This window comes from Hemicordylus capensis, chromosome 5, assembly GCF_027244095.1.
Source record: "Hemicordylus capensis ecotype Gifberg chromosome 5, rHemCap1.1.pri, whole genome shotgun sequence".
In the NCBI taxonomy this organism is placed as follows: domain Eukaryota; kingdom Metazoa; phylum Chordata; class Lepidosauria; order Squamata; family Cordylidae; genus Hemicordylus; species Hemicordylus capensis.
This window is the reverse complement of record NC_069661.1, coordinates 149,718,490-149,732,138: the sequence shown is the minus strand read 5'-3', so window position 1 is coordinate 149,732,138 and position 13,649 is coordinate 149,718,490. Positions and strand designations below refer to the sequence as shown.

The 13,649-nt window shown below is 40.6% G+C and overlaps 2 protein-coding genes across 9 annotated transcripts in view; one reads left to right on the top strand and one right to left on the bottom strand.

The window, feature by feature from the left end:
* Positions 1 to 13,649, top strand: part of FBXL13 (F-box and leucine rich repeat protein 13) — a 176,894-nt gene that overhangs the window by 98,504 nt on the left and 64,741 nt on the right. For 5 of the 7 annotated variants that reach the window (XM_053258477.1, XM_053258480.1, XM_053258481.1 and 2 more), the window contains 2 exons: positions 5,418 to 5,470; positions 12,254 to 12,354. In XM_053258477.1, the coding sequence (XP_053114452.1) occupies positions 5,418 to 5,470; positions 12,254 to 12,354 (154 nt within the window). The remainder of the gene's footprint in view (positions 1 to 5,417; positions 5,471 to 12,253; positions 12,355 to 13,649) is intronic. The other 2 variants (XM_053258482.1, XM_053258478.1) reach the window with 1 other exon arrangement.
* The window catches only part of LRRC17 (leucine rich repeat containing 17), a 36,444-nt gene that overhangs the window by 11,047 nt on the left and 11,748 nt on the right, over positions 1 to 13,649 (bottom strand). For both annotated transcript variants that reach the window (XM_053258487.1, XM_053258486.1), the window contains one exon: positions 3,456 to 4,362. In XM_053258487.1, the coding sequence (XP_053114462.1) occupies positions 3,456 to 4,221 (766 nt within the window). In that variant the 5' untranslated portion in view covers positions 4,222 to 4,362. The remainder of the gene's footprint in view (positions 1 to 3,455; positions 4,363 to 13,649) is intronic.

Sequence of the window (13,649 nt, the reverse complement as noted above, 5' to 3'; positions counted from 1 at the left end):
TATTGACATTGGAGGGGGTGATTCTTTTTCAATCTCAGTAATTCTTGTTTTTTATTTCTGACACTTTTTCTGGACTGTAATTGTGATGTTTTTCAGTTGGATGTTATAGGTTGCACTGGATAAGTACAGCTGGTGAAGGGAATTTTCTTTGTGTTTTCATTTCAGGATGTAAGGGAACCGGAATTTAAGGTCTATCAAAGGGGGTGATTCTTTCCTATACCCACTGTAATTGTTCACTTTGCTAAGCAGGATCCACTATGGTTTGCATTTGAATGGGAGAGACTACATGTATAAGACATTCCCCTTAGGGGATGGGGCTGCTCTGGAAAGAGCATCTGTATGCTTGCATCAAAAGGTTCCAAGCTCCCTCCCGAGCAGCTCCAAGATAGTGCTGAGAGAGACTCTTAGCTGTAACCTTGAGGAAGCCTTTGCCAGTCTGTGTAGACAATACTGAGCTAGATGGACCAAGGGTCTAACTTGGTAGAAGGCAGCTTCCTATATTCCTGTTATCTTCTCCACATGTTCCATTTATTGTTATAGTAAGGCACACCCTGCTTTACTCTGTGTGTGTGTGTGTGTGTGTGTGTGTGTGTGTGTGTGTGTGTGTGTAATACATGTCCACCACAGTGTACCCGACCTAGGTTCTTCGTAGTCTTTGGCTTCCATGCTAAAATCAATTGCACTCTACTGTGATTTTATTAATACAAATTTGAGGACTTAATGGGCTTGGTCCTTAATAGCTCAGAGAATAGAGATGTGCACGAATCATTTTTTTTGCAATTAAATCTCGAATAAAAATCTGCAAAAAATTCATGATTTGCCGGGTGCAATGGGGAACTCCTCTCACCCCTTTGTTCTCTATGGGTAGGTCCTAGGGACACCAAAGCAGGTTGGGTAGTACAGTATGATGAGTGCTACTTACCACCCAACCTAAAGCAGGCGATTTTAAAAGTGTTTGAACTTTAAAAAAAAACAACACCCCCCGATAGGATCCGGTGGGGGTTTAGGTTAAAAAATATTTTTATAATGTTTGCTCGCCCATTTCTTTTGTGGGTTGGGTGGTAGGTAGCACTCATCACACCATACCACCCAACCCATTTTGTTGTCTCTAGGACCTACCCATGTGGAACAAAGGGGTTATTAGAGTTCCCCATTGTTTCCTATAGGTGACACAAGCAGAGTGCAATATGCACATTTTACAACCCTGCCTTTCAAAACAACAATGTAGAACAGAAGAACACACAGTCCCTCCCAACACAAAATAACACATTTGGCTAAACACACACAAAAATTGTGTGTTTGGCCAAAAACACATTTGGCTAAAAAAGAATAACTGATCCAGAATCCACTGCCTGCGCTGCAATAATATCATTGGAACAAGTTGCTCTCTCACACACAATTATGACTCTGTTCTTACTTGCAGCAACTGCCACAGCAGCACCCTTAGAAGCCAGTAAGCATAGCCATAACCTGAACTACAGCAATGTTTTCAGCAAACATTTTGACTGAGTGAGTACACCTTGCAATGTAGATTGCAGAGTAGACCAGAGCAGTGAGTGAAGCACAAGTTACTCTCAAGGCCAGACATGGAGCTCATCTCACAGCAATCACCAAAAGAATATTACATAGAGAGCGCGAGAGCTGAGCTGAGCTGCCGCTGTCCATTTCTCACCACATCATCATCTCACAAACAGACCAAACTAGAACTTCAGGCAGGCAGGCAGGCATTCAAATTCTGCCTTTGTCAATCTGAGATCCAGCAAAGCCAGATAGTTATAGCAGCAATAGGTAGCACAACATATACTCAGTACTGAGAAAAGAAAACCACAAAATCAAACCTTCCTTCCTCCTGTCCTGATGTAAGGGCTCTCTCTGCCTCCCAGTCCCTTTGAATACATTTTGAAATTCTCTCCAAAATTTTTTTGCCCTTCCAACCAATGGGGGTATAGTTACCCATGCCAAAACTTGATTTGAATGACAACAAGCCAACCAAGAAACAAGGAGATCTCAAGCCAATTGAAAGCCAGTGCCAGAAAACCAATCAGCAAGCGGGGGAAGCCCACCAAAATAGTGATTCAAATCATGTGAGTGATTCACACCGAATCAGGGCTTATTAGATTCTAACTCAAATCAGCACCTTCATTTAAGGGGTGATTTGATTCGTGGTTGAATCTGCAAATCACCCCTGATTTTGCTTCTGTTTTTAAATTTTTCTTATATGTTTAGATTTTATGTTTTTATGATGTTTTAATTATTTTAACTTTATAAAATGTAAAGTGCTTTAAGAATACTTATATAGGAATGCAATATATAAATATAATAAATATATTAATAAATAAAATACAAATGCAGTAGAGTACTCTCCTGCTTTGATTGTTAAAAGTGTTAATATACAATTAAAACTTGTTATAATTGTACAAAAGAAATCAAAACTGAAATAGATATATTCATCAAGTGTACTTTATGCTTCATTCATGGGAGGTAGATTTTAAGAGGGATTTTTGGCCTCTAAAAGTGGGAATTTCTCATTCTTTTTCTGGGATATTAGATACAATTGGTATAGTTTTCAGAGCTCTGGAATTCTTTTTTACAGAACCTCTCTGGTTGAAATACTGGGTGCAGTGGGCAAGAAGCTGTATTGAATAAGAAACTTTGCTTTTATGCTCGGGCTCTAACTGATCACCTTGTTTGGGATTTGAAAGGTATTCTCCCACAGATGAGTTTTCCTTGTAGCTGTGGTGGTGGTGGTGTGTGGAAATATCACTTACAGTGCAGTTTGATTAAACTATCAGGATGTTTCATGTTAATGTAACATCCACCGCCCATTGAGAGAATCAGGAGAGGTCTGTCTGCACTTGCCGCTGGCTTGTCTGGTGGCTACTCAGGGACGGGCCTTCTCTGTTGCTGCCCCGAGGCTTTGGAATGTGCTCCCTAGTGAAATAAGAGCCTCCCCATCTCTGACAATTTTTAAAAAGTCTTTAAGGACGCATCTGTTCACCCAGATTTTTAACTGATACTGTTTTTATTGTTTTTAATGTTTTAGAATATTGTTTTAAAATTTTTAAATTGTGTTTTAAAGTTCTTGTTTTTGTTTTTAACTAATGTTTTTGGGCGATATAAAAATATGTTAAATAAATAAATAAATAAATAAAATTATTAGTTGGCCTACAGACACATCTTACCCAAAAGCTTCTTATATCTAGCATATTTGTGGCACATTGTGTGCTTTATATTGTGAGCAGGATGAAATGTTTATATCATGGTGTATTGAGTATTATGGTCAATGACTACGTAATAAAATATTGATGTTCCAGCACTTGGACTACATGACCATTAAAACTGGTTTGAAAGCGTTTCCATCCTGCTCTTCCCATACTTAGAGCAACTTCTACAATTATAATGTTGTGCTAATTAATACACAACTAAAAGATCATTTTACAAGGAAAGGTACAAACCTTTCTTTCTGCAGTCCAGTGTTTGTACAGGAAACACAAAAATATGGCAGAGAGAGGAATCAAATTCAGGTCTTGTGGCTTCAGGTTTTGGTACTGCTAAACCATTGGGGTCCTGTCTTTCCTCGTCACTGCATAGTGGTTCAGCCTTTATCTGTTTCAGCTTTTGACCTTTGAGTTCTTCTGGAAATACACATTTAGCATAATTTCCAAGGTTTCTATTTCTTGGAAGCTGCAGCATTGTTATAAGAGTTTCCATCTGACAGTTGCAGTGCCAAGGATTATCATACAGGCGTAAGTAACTTAAAAGAGGCATGTATATAAACACCTCCTCAGACAACATCTTAACCTGATTATGCTGGAGTAAGAGTGTTGTTAGCTTGTTTAAACCAAAAAAAGCTTGGTCCTCAATTTTTGAAATCTCATTCTGTTGTAAATCTAGGCTTTTCAGCTTTATGTACTTGGAAAACATGTTGTTCTTCAGCTTGCGAATTCTGTTTCTAGCTAGGAGCATGTGTTTTAAATCCTCAGGCCAGTCAGACAATACAAATATCAGTTTTCTTTCTTGACAGTCTAAGTATTTGTCATGAAGATACATGTATACATCACATGGGAGGCCTGGAGTATAGCGCTTTACAGTGCTGGATGCTTTTCTTAAGCCATTTGCCTTTCCATTACTTGCTCTGTTTCTTGAACTTCCATTCCTTGTCTTCCTAAAGTCAGCTGTTTTACAAAAGAAAAGTAGTATTATAATCGTAACCACTTGCATCCTGACATCCAGCTGGCCCCAATTACTTTGTACGACAGCTGGAACACTCAGAATATCCTTTGAAATCTGAGTTTGGAAGTCTTAAACTAGCGTGGTTCGTGGTTCTGAATCAAGGAGGCACAGCTAGGGTATGTGGAATCCCTGTTGAGGAAAAAAAGCAGAATATTAGGAAGATATTTCTTAGATAATAAACTAAACTTGATGGTATGTCATATTATTGCTAATACAATGTAATAATTATACAGTATTGCAGTAATCTACATTTTGAAAAGTATTTTGGCTGAAATGATGGTGTAAAATGTAAAGATGTAAGATGTTGAATTCACATAAGTTCCTTTATTTTGTCTTGTAAATGTTCCTACAATTATCTGACATGGACAAATTTGTTGAACATCTACTAAAGTTGTAAAACCTCTCTAACAAAAAATTGAAATCTGCCTCAGATCTAACAATTCTAAATAGTTTTCCTCCTTTGTTGTCCTATAGTTCTAATAAAATATCATGTTCTGTGATATTGCTCTTTTAGATAATAGTTGGTTCAGACTGTACTATACACTTATAATCATAGGATCTGGCACTAAAATTAAACTAGTTAGATTAGAGGTGCTCTAATTAAACTAGTCTGTAGAGGTGCTCTTACCCCTGGACTTTGGGGCCGAAGTCCAGGGCCTCCACATCCCCTGGGGCCCCCAAATCCTCTTTAGTCTGTCCCGGGTGGTGTGGTTGCCCAGTGGAGCATAATTATGCTTAATTTGCGGTGGGGGGGGGGTTGCTCCAAAGGTCTTTAGGTCCAGGCTCCAGAATTACATAGGTGCAATCACGTCTGTAGGACAGAAATGCTTTTTAAGTGCTTTTCTCTAAGATGTGATGAAATGTTTGTCTCCTGTCCTAGATAATCTTAAATAGATATAGTTATCTATTTAGCGCAATAGTTTCACATTCAAAATGCTCTTGTACATGTGGCAGTTCAAGTTAAGAGAGATTGTCCTATGGTTTTGCTTTTTAATTTTATGTTTATTTTATACATATATCCACATTTTGTCCTGAACCAGATCATCAAGATTTTTAAGTAATTGTCTTTTATAGAGTTATTTTCCCTTGTGTTGCCAATTTTGGCTTAATGTCACTGAAATCTACTAGCTATTTCATTTTTACTATTATATCCAGCTATTAATTTGTTGTTATATTTATTTTAGGTCACTGTAAGAATTTGCAAGAGTTAAATGTCTCCGAATGCCAAGGATTAAATGTAAGCTTTAACATTACAATTATGATAGGCCTTTAATAGAATTCAGAGATAGTAAATTGGAGTTCTAATTTCAGTTTCTACAGAAAATGCAACAGACACAACTTTATTTTAAAAAGAAAATCTGACAGTACTTCCAGATATTAATGTATTCCATCTTCTTTGATGCTTTTTATGGGGCTTGTTGCTGGGCTTCCAGATAGCACACAGCCTCTTGTAGCTTTTGTTTGGTCCCCAAAGCATGGATAATCAGTAGATATTGAACACTACTTTTCTGCTGACTAAGTCATCAGAGAAAATATTATGGAAAGAGGAGGCAAAGATGTGGTATATAATTGCACTAGGTAGCAGGTGAGGTGTGACTTCTATGTCAGGAGGGATGGCTCCCTTCAGTTTGCCCTGCATGCCCCCTAGCTTCTGCATCTGGGTGCACCTGGATGCTCCAGGTACACTTCCAGTTCTCTTCACACTTTGTTTCTACAGTAGCTGCCTGTTCCCCTCCCTTTAAAACATTTTTGAAGTAATCCACTGCTGCACTAAACTGCTTTTCCAGTTGCAGATTTCTGCCACAGATTTCAGTCAGCTGCTCTAGCAAGTTGACAAACCAGTAAGGATCTTCTGCTCTTGGATGGGGTTCATTTGGTACCCCTTTTTAATTTTTATACTACCAGCTATGGCTCTACTTGGAGAAGTCAGACATAATTTCAGTCACTCATGCTTTGGTCATGTCCTGATTGGACTACTGCAGTGCACTCTATGTGGGACTGCTCTTGAAGATGGTTCAGAAGCTTCCGCTGGTCCAGCATGCTGCTGCAAGGATAGTCTTGGGTGCAAGTCGCTTCCTGAGTGTTACATCCATCCTGTGGCAGCTTCACTAGTTACCAGTCCGCTAGATTCTAGGTGCTGGTCTTGACCTTTAAAACCATACATAGCTTGGGACTGGGGTATCTGTCAGACCACATTTACCTATATAAACCTACCAGGGCCCTCTGCTTGGCTTCCCAGGCCCTGCTTATGCCCCCCGCCACGAACAGACTTCCGATTGTTGGGGTCTAGACAGGGCCTTTTTGGTTGTGGTCCCTTGACTTTGGAAAACCCTCCAGGAAGAGCCCTGTCATACTCCCTCAGGGTCTTTAAGAAATTGTTGAAGACTCAACCTTTTTAGAGAGGTGTGTTAACATTATCTGATGGGTTTTTAACCTTTTAATCTCTTAACATAATTTTAAATTTTGGTTTTAATTGAGGTTTTTTTTAGTTTAATTCTATTCTATTGGTTTTATATTGTTTTGTAGTGTATTATGTTTGATTTTGTTAGCTGCCCCAAGCAGTAGTGTACTAAAAAGGTGGGATATAAGTATTTTAAATAAATCTTTTATATATATATATATATATATATATATATATATATATATATATATATATACACACACACACACACACACACACACACACACACACACACACACAACTTGTTGCACAAGTTCAAAGGGATCCCGCCCCCCCTTTTCTGTCTTCCCAGCATTGCATGATACCATTTTTCTGCTCCTGCCAGTATTCACAGACGGGTTTTAGAATGAGTGTTTACATATTATATTCCCTTTCTCTAGAAATGCAGAAAATTGATGCAGCAGCAACATGTATTTCTTTTAGTGTACTGGAGCTTCAGAAGAATGGAACTAAAACATACATTTAAAAAATAAAGGAATTTTTAAAAAAACCCACAGGAGGTTGGATGCGCCTGCACACAACCAGCTGTTGGTGGGGCAAGTGGACCAGGATACAGTAAGGGGAGGGTATGGTGGTTATGGACCATTGCACCAGAAAGTGTGCAAGAACACCAAAAACAACAAAAGGTGGGAGGGACTTATCCCATTAATTACAGTAAGACTGTTTATGAGTTACTTTAAGTCTTGGCAGGATCAGAGACATAACTGAGATCCCTTTAGGCCTTACCAGACCTGTCCCTGGGGAGGAGTTACCTTCACCTAGACCACGAACTGTAGTATGAAGTCTTCAGTCAGTCTCAGGCCTTCAGTCAGCCCCAGGTTCATATAGAGTTGATATGGACTGGTTACTGTAGCCTATTGTATTCCCAGCTTCAACTGGTTTGACCTCTGCTTGTTTGACCATGCTTCTGTCCAGCACTCTGTATCTATAGATTATTGATTTGACCTTAGTGTGCTTGAACTTGCTTCTGCCTCAACTACGGTACCTGCTTGACTACCAGTTTAACTTTACCTGCTTGACCTTGTCTCTGCCTAGCCCCCTGTATCTGCTGATGACTGTTTTGACCTTTGTGTGCTTTACCTTGCTTCTGCCTTGACTAGTGTACCTGCTTGACTACTAGTTTGACCTTGCCTGCTTGACTTTGCCTCTACCTTGCCCTTTGTATATCTGGACCACTGGCGAGACTTTGACCTGCTTGATGTTGCCCCTGCCCTGCCTTTGTACCAGCTGAGCTACAGCCTTGTTGTAAATACCCTGAATGTCCAGAGCAGTTCATCACTAACCCAATGCAGGCATCTCATCTGAACATATGGGGAAGTGTGTGAAACACACTAGAGGAAATTAAGAAAACACAAACGTTGAAACCTAACAGAGTTAAAAGCATATCTAGGCCTGTTAATCTTGACTGGTGTGCTTCATGCCATTCATGAGGAACTGCAGGGACTGTGGGCAGCATGTTTGGGGTATCCCTATCTCTATACAGTTATGGAACTGAGACAGTTTAAGGCTTTCACAAGTTATTTTAAGGTTAAGTGGCAAAGCCACATGAGTAAGTGCTTGACAAGCTGGCACCTGTCAGAGATATCTGGACCTTGTTTGTGCAGCAGCTGCATCATGGCACATTCATTGGTCCAACCTAACAGCTGATGAGCTGTTGTTGGGTTTCTGAGGGCTCTATCTGTTCCAGCAACATATGCCAAGCAAACCAAAGAAGTATGATCTGAAAACATGGTGGTGCTGTAATGCAGAAACATCCTACCTACAGGCAGGAAGTGTTTGCCTTGGGAAGCAAGCTGGAGTACCACAGCAAAGACAAGCAGATCTGCATGTTGTGCAGCCATGGAACAACACTTGGAGAAATGTGGTGGAGGATGACCTTTTCACCAATTTAAAAACAACAACACTTTCCTTGCTCATGAGAGCTTTACTGGCAGAGGTTCTCCTGAGCAAGGGATTAATCTGAGCAGTTGCTATGAGACACCACAAGCCAAATATACTCCCAGCGATGCAGCCACACTCCAAAAGATAACCACTATCATATGTGTTTGACTTTCATGGACAGAGGATGTTAATATCCTATGTACTCAAGCAGGTAAAGTCTGTACTTCTGTTGTCAGCCAGGCACCATGATATAAGGGTGAGAGTGGAGCAAGGACACTACAGAGTATTTTGCAATACAGTGCGACCAAGAGTATTTTTGCATTACAGTGCGACCAGTTGTTGACTATCTGATGAGAGTGTACAACTGCCAATGAAAGACCCACAGGTGGCCATTGGTACTGTTTTCCAACATGCTGGATGTTGCTGCCATTGCTAGTTTCATTGTCTGGATATCCAGCAATCTGGATTGAGAATGGTCGATGATGACTGTCTGCAGGGATGAGATGGCATTTGTTCTTTTCCAGTCTTGGGGCACAAGACTGGATGCCCACATGTGGGCTTATAGATGCCCACATAAGGTGAAGGCTGTTGGATTTGTCCAGCATTATCAACCAGCAGATTGAAACAGAATGGGTTATACTGGCTGTTCTCCTCCTAGTGCTGTGCTATACACTACTCAAAAGGTTCTCTTTGCTCAAGGAAAGCTGTCAGAAGACAAACAAAAGATGCAACAAATGTGGAAGGCTTGTTTGTAAAATGCACTTGACTGGTTACCAGATCTGTGGTGATTGGCTTTTGGTCATTAACACTGTTTCTTTCTACTGAAATGCTGAGAACTCAGCATTGAATTGAATTGAATTGAATTGAAGTTTGGATCCTTATTACTGCTGGGTTCAAAATGTTCAATTATCTCAACTAGCAACACGTTTTCAGTGAGTTATGCTGTCGCACAGGCAGGGGCACACTAGGTAATTTTGTTGCCCGGATCTGAAGGGCTTCGGAGTAGAATGCTCCGCCACAATTTTTTTTTTAAAAGTTATTTTTAAGTTTAAAAAAGGGGGGAACCTGCATTTTTCAAAGGCGTCCCATGGAGGGCCTCCCCAGGAGCATGCTGCCAATGCCCCACCGTGCTGAACCAAAAACTTCAATAATTCTAGCCGCCATGTGCATGGTTGGTGTGTGTGAGGTGATCTGAGCAGGCCTCCCCCACCCCCATGCAGGAGGAGCAGGAGCAGCCGCTGGGACTGACCCTTACAAACTGCTTGGCTCACCCTCCACCCCCCGGCCACGCACATGGTGGCTAGAATTATTGAAATGGGGGGGTAGGCGTGGGGTGAGGTGGCGGTAGGAGACACACACCCCGGACCTTTGGAGGCCCCCTTGACCTTGGAGGCCATGGACTGGGGCCCCAAGATCTGGGAGTAAGAGCGCACCAGTGCACAGGGCACCATGCTTAGTGTGTAAGGGTCACGACTATAGTCTCCTGGACTATACAGTTATTGTAGGTTCCATGGGCTGTACAACTTGAGTGGTATCGACGTAATGCAAGCAGTCAGACCTTTTCATTGGCTTGAGGAGGACCAACTGTCGTCTGGCCTCTCTCCTATGTGAAGAACCAAGTCCTCTTTTACAGGCATTGTAATCAGGCTGCAGCAGAGGGTGAGGCAAACAGAGAGGCGCCTCCACTGGCCTAAGGAGGATCAAGTACCTTCTGGCCTTCTGGCCCCTCCCCTCTGACAGCTCCCCTACCTTTTAAATTTTTGATTTAAAAAAAACAACCTGTGAGCCCTTTTGGGGTAGAATTATTAATTCTAAAGAATGCTGTAAGCCGCTCTGAGCCTTTTGGGAAGAGTGGGATATAAATGTAACAAATAAATAAATAATATGACCAGTGGGGCTGCTTGTGAGTATGGAGTCCTACTAGTAAGTAGAATTTCATTATTCAGGAGGAGGATTAAAAGATTACACTATGTATGCTTGATTTTAAAAAAGTATACAGGATTCACAGATAAACAGAGCTGAATGAAGTTGTAGAATGGCCTGTGTGTTTTGTATATTTTCAAAAAGAGAACTTGTGTTCATCCTCTGTTTGGCATTCTATTCTATTTGGCAATTAATTGCCATACAGTCATTTCCAATGAAGTACAAAGAATAACAAACACAAAACAGATATCACTTATTTTACATAGCTGTACTTGTTCATCAGTTGCAGGCAGAGGCAGCTCATTGAGTTGTGTCACACACATTCCAGGTGAGTTGTAAATTGCTGCCTCGCCCCCCTCCAGTCACATCCTCTGGGTGATCCCAGTTCTGATGCAGCCCGGCTCCCTCCACCAAGCCCAAATTAAATAAGTAGTAGGATGAACACAAGGTCAAGCCTGTCGCAGTGTTGATGAGTCTGCAGTGACAGCAACAGGTAGTTTGAGCAGTACATGCAGGGTGAGGCAGCGAGTTGTCTCACTGCCCCATGGTAGACTCTCTGCCTCATGGACAAGCTAACCGTGGTTGCAGTATTACCACCACTGCTGTTCAGTGGCAGGGCAAAATGTGGAGTGGGGTGTTGGGGAAGATGCACAGTGTGTCCTCCTGCACTGGACTCCAGCAGCTGGACTCCAGCAACTTCTGGACTCAAGCATTTCCCTAGTTATTTCATAAATAAGAAACCAGTTTTCTGCAACACAAAAACAAAAATGAATCATATGAACAAATATTCTTGTTTATAGCCGCTTAAATAACTGCAGTTATCTGAGCTGTTGTAAGCAAAGGCATTTGTTCACATGATTAACACGTCAACGAGCTGCCTCTGGCAGCAACTGATAAACAAAAACGTTTGTTCATATGATTTATGATATTAAATTATTGTGTATAGTCTAAAGTGCATAATCCTCATGTATTATGCAGATTGACCCATTGAAAACAATTAGTAACCTGCCTGCTATATTTGCTTATGTAAAGAATGAATGTTCAAACCTTCATTAATTAGCCTTAATTAGTAAAACTATCTTCTCTTCACACTTATGAGTCAAAGACAAAGCATTATTTGAGAGCATTACAACAAATTAAACTTAATAAAGTGTTTCAGTTGAAATCAGTATTTAAGACTTCTAGAAACAGTTCTTAAATCAGTTTTCACTAGATTTAGGCTTGTCTGTAGCTAAATACGAGCCTGACTGCAAACTGATTTCCCTGACCACACCTATGATACCAATTGCAAGGATGAGTATGCAAACGTTTGTGGTTCTTCCGTGTGCCTTGAGTGGTTTCCACCAGTACTGCAGTCAAAATAAGTTGACAGTTGGAAAGCAACTGCACTGTAAAAGTGGAGGAAAAAATTAGATATATCCAAATGTCTAGTGGCCAGAGTAGACGTTACGGCAGCAGCTGTGTGTGTTTAAACCCTTAATTGTCCTGATAGCCTAGAAAAGGGTGTTGTAGTTTGATTTTATGACAAAGGGGGTATATGTGTGGGGAATGCAGAACTTTTCCTGAGCTCATGCTTCCCTCCTTGAGCATTTTTTTATTATGTCTAGTAGATAGTACTGGTTTTGACTTGAGCACACAACCATTAGATTTCTAACATCAGAGTGTAGGGTACAACTGCAAGAAATGTTGCTGACGTACAGCTATCCTACTCCTAAATAATCAAATTAATTCTAATTGATTTTCACTATTAAACAGGATGAACTAATGAGACTTGTATCAGAAGGTTGCCCTGCTCTCCTTTATTTAAATTTATCACATACGGATATTACAAATGGAACATTAAGACTTCTGTCAAGGTAAAAAATATTGGTCTTCATTTATAAGGAAACCTGAATTTTAATATAGCTAGAGAAAGAGTTGCAGTATATTGATTTTTGAGAATTTCCCCCCCATCTGTTGTAATCACACACACACCTCTATTTTAATCATGTCTTCTCTGTAGAGTACATTACAGTCAATATCCTATTTATCTCCACAATTGTTTAGTATGTTGCCAGGGATGATCCCTCATTTAAAATGTATAACTTAGCCTGAGAGTGACCTATTGAAGACTACCCAGTAAGTAGTACCTTTTGACTAAGCAGTGATGCCTGGTGTTCCCAAAAGTGGTGAGGTCCAAAGCTCCATCCTCAGCCCATCCATCTCTATAAGCTTCTCTTAGCTGCTCTGCTCTGGCTTTGCCTCTACGCTCCTTCCACTTAGTTCACGAGTCAGGCCCACAAATTTCACCCATCGGTACCATCTCAGGGGTACCATCTCATACTGCTTTTTGACAATGTCTACCGCCCTAGAGATGGAAAATTGGTGATAGCATTGTTGCACTTACAGCTTTCTCTATGTTATCATCCCTTCTTATCCCCCCTCCCCAACAGTTAGGGTAAAATTGCAGTCATTTTTGCACAGAGGAAAGGGATAGGTTAGAGTTAGGGTCAGGGTCAGGATAACAATGAACACATTGTTGTACTTTCTCCATGGAGTAATATTTGGAGGATATTCCTGCCAGTTGTCATTTCCATTCCTCTGACAACATCAGTACATTTTTATAGTAGCTTTTGTGTTTTGAAAACTTTTAAAAGCTTTTAAAACACCACTGCAGATGTGGCTACTGTGGGCACAATGGTCAGAACAATAAAAGTATGATAACATACTGAAAGCTGAACTTATTGCAATGCTATCACCTGTGTTCCATCTCTAGGGGTGTGGACCTTGTCAAAAATTATTCATCCCCTGAGATGGTACTGATCACTCCAGTTGGCTCAGTTACTAGCTGCTCAATTCCATCTGACATTCTCTTGCTTTTTAAATAAATGTATAAATTAAAATGCTTCTGTAACTATACATTTCTGTTTCAGTGTTCAGGGCTCCCAACTACATGTATAACAAAATCCTATGCATGTTTACACTGAGTCAGTGGGACTTACTTACCCTACTGAGTCAGTGGGACTTACTTTCCAGCAGTGGTGATTAGGAGTGCAGTCTTAATATTCTGTTTATATTTAAAGGGGTGCTCCATTGTTTCAAAGGCTTGGAGCCTTTACTAAGCATGTGTCCATTTCCCCCCACAAAAAGATGGAGGGTGGGGGGAACTACA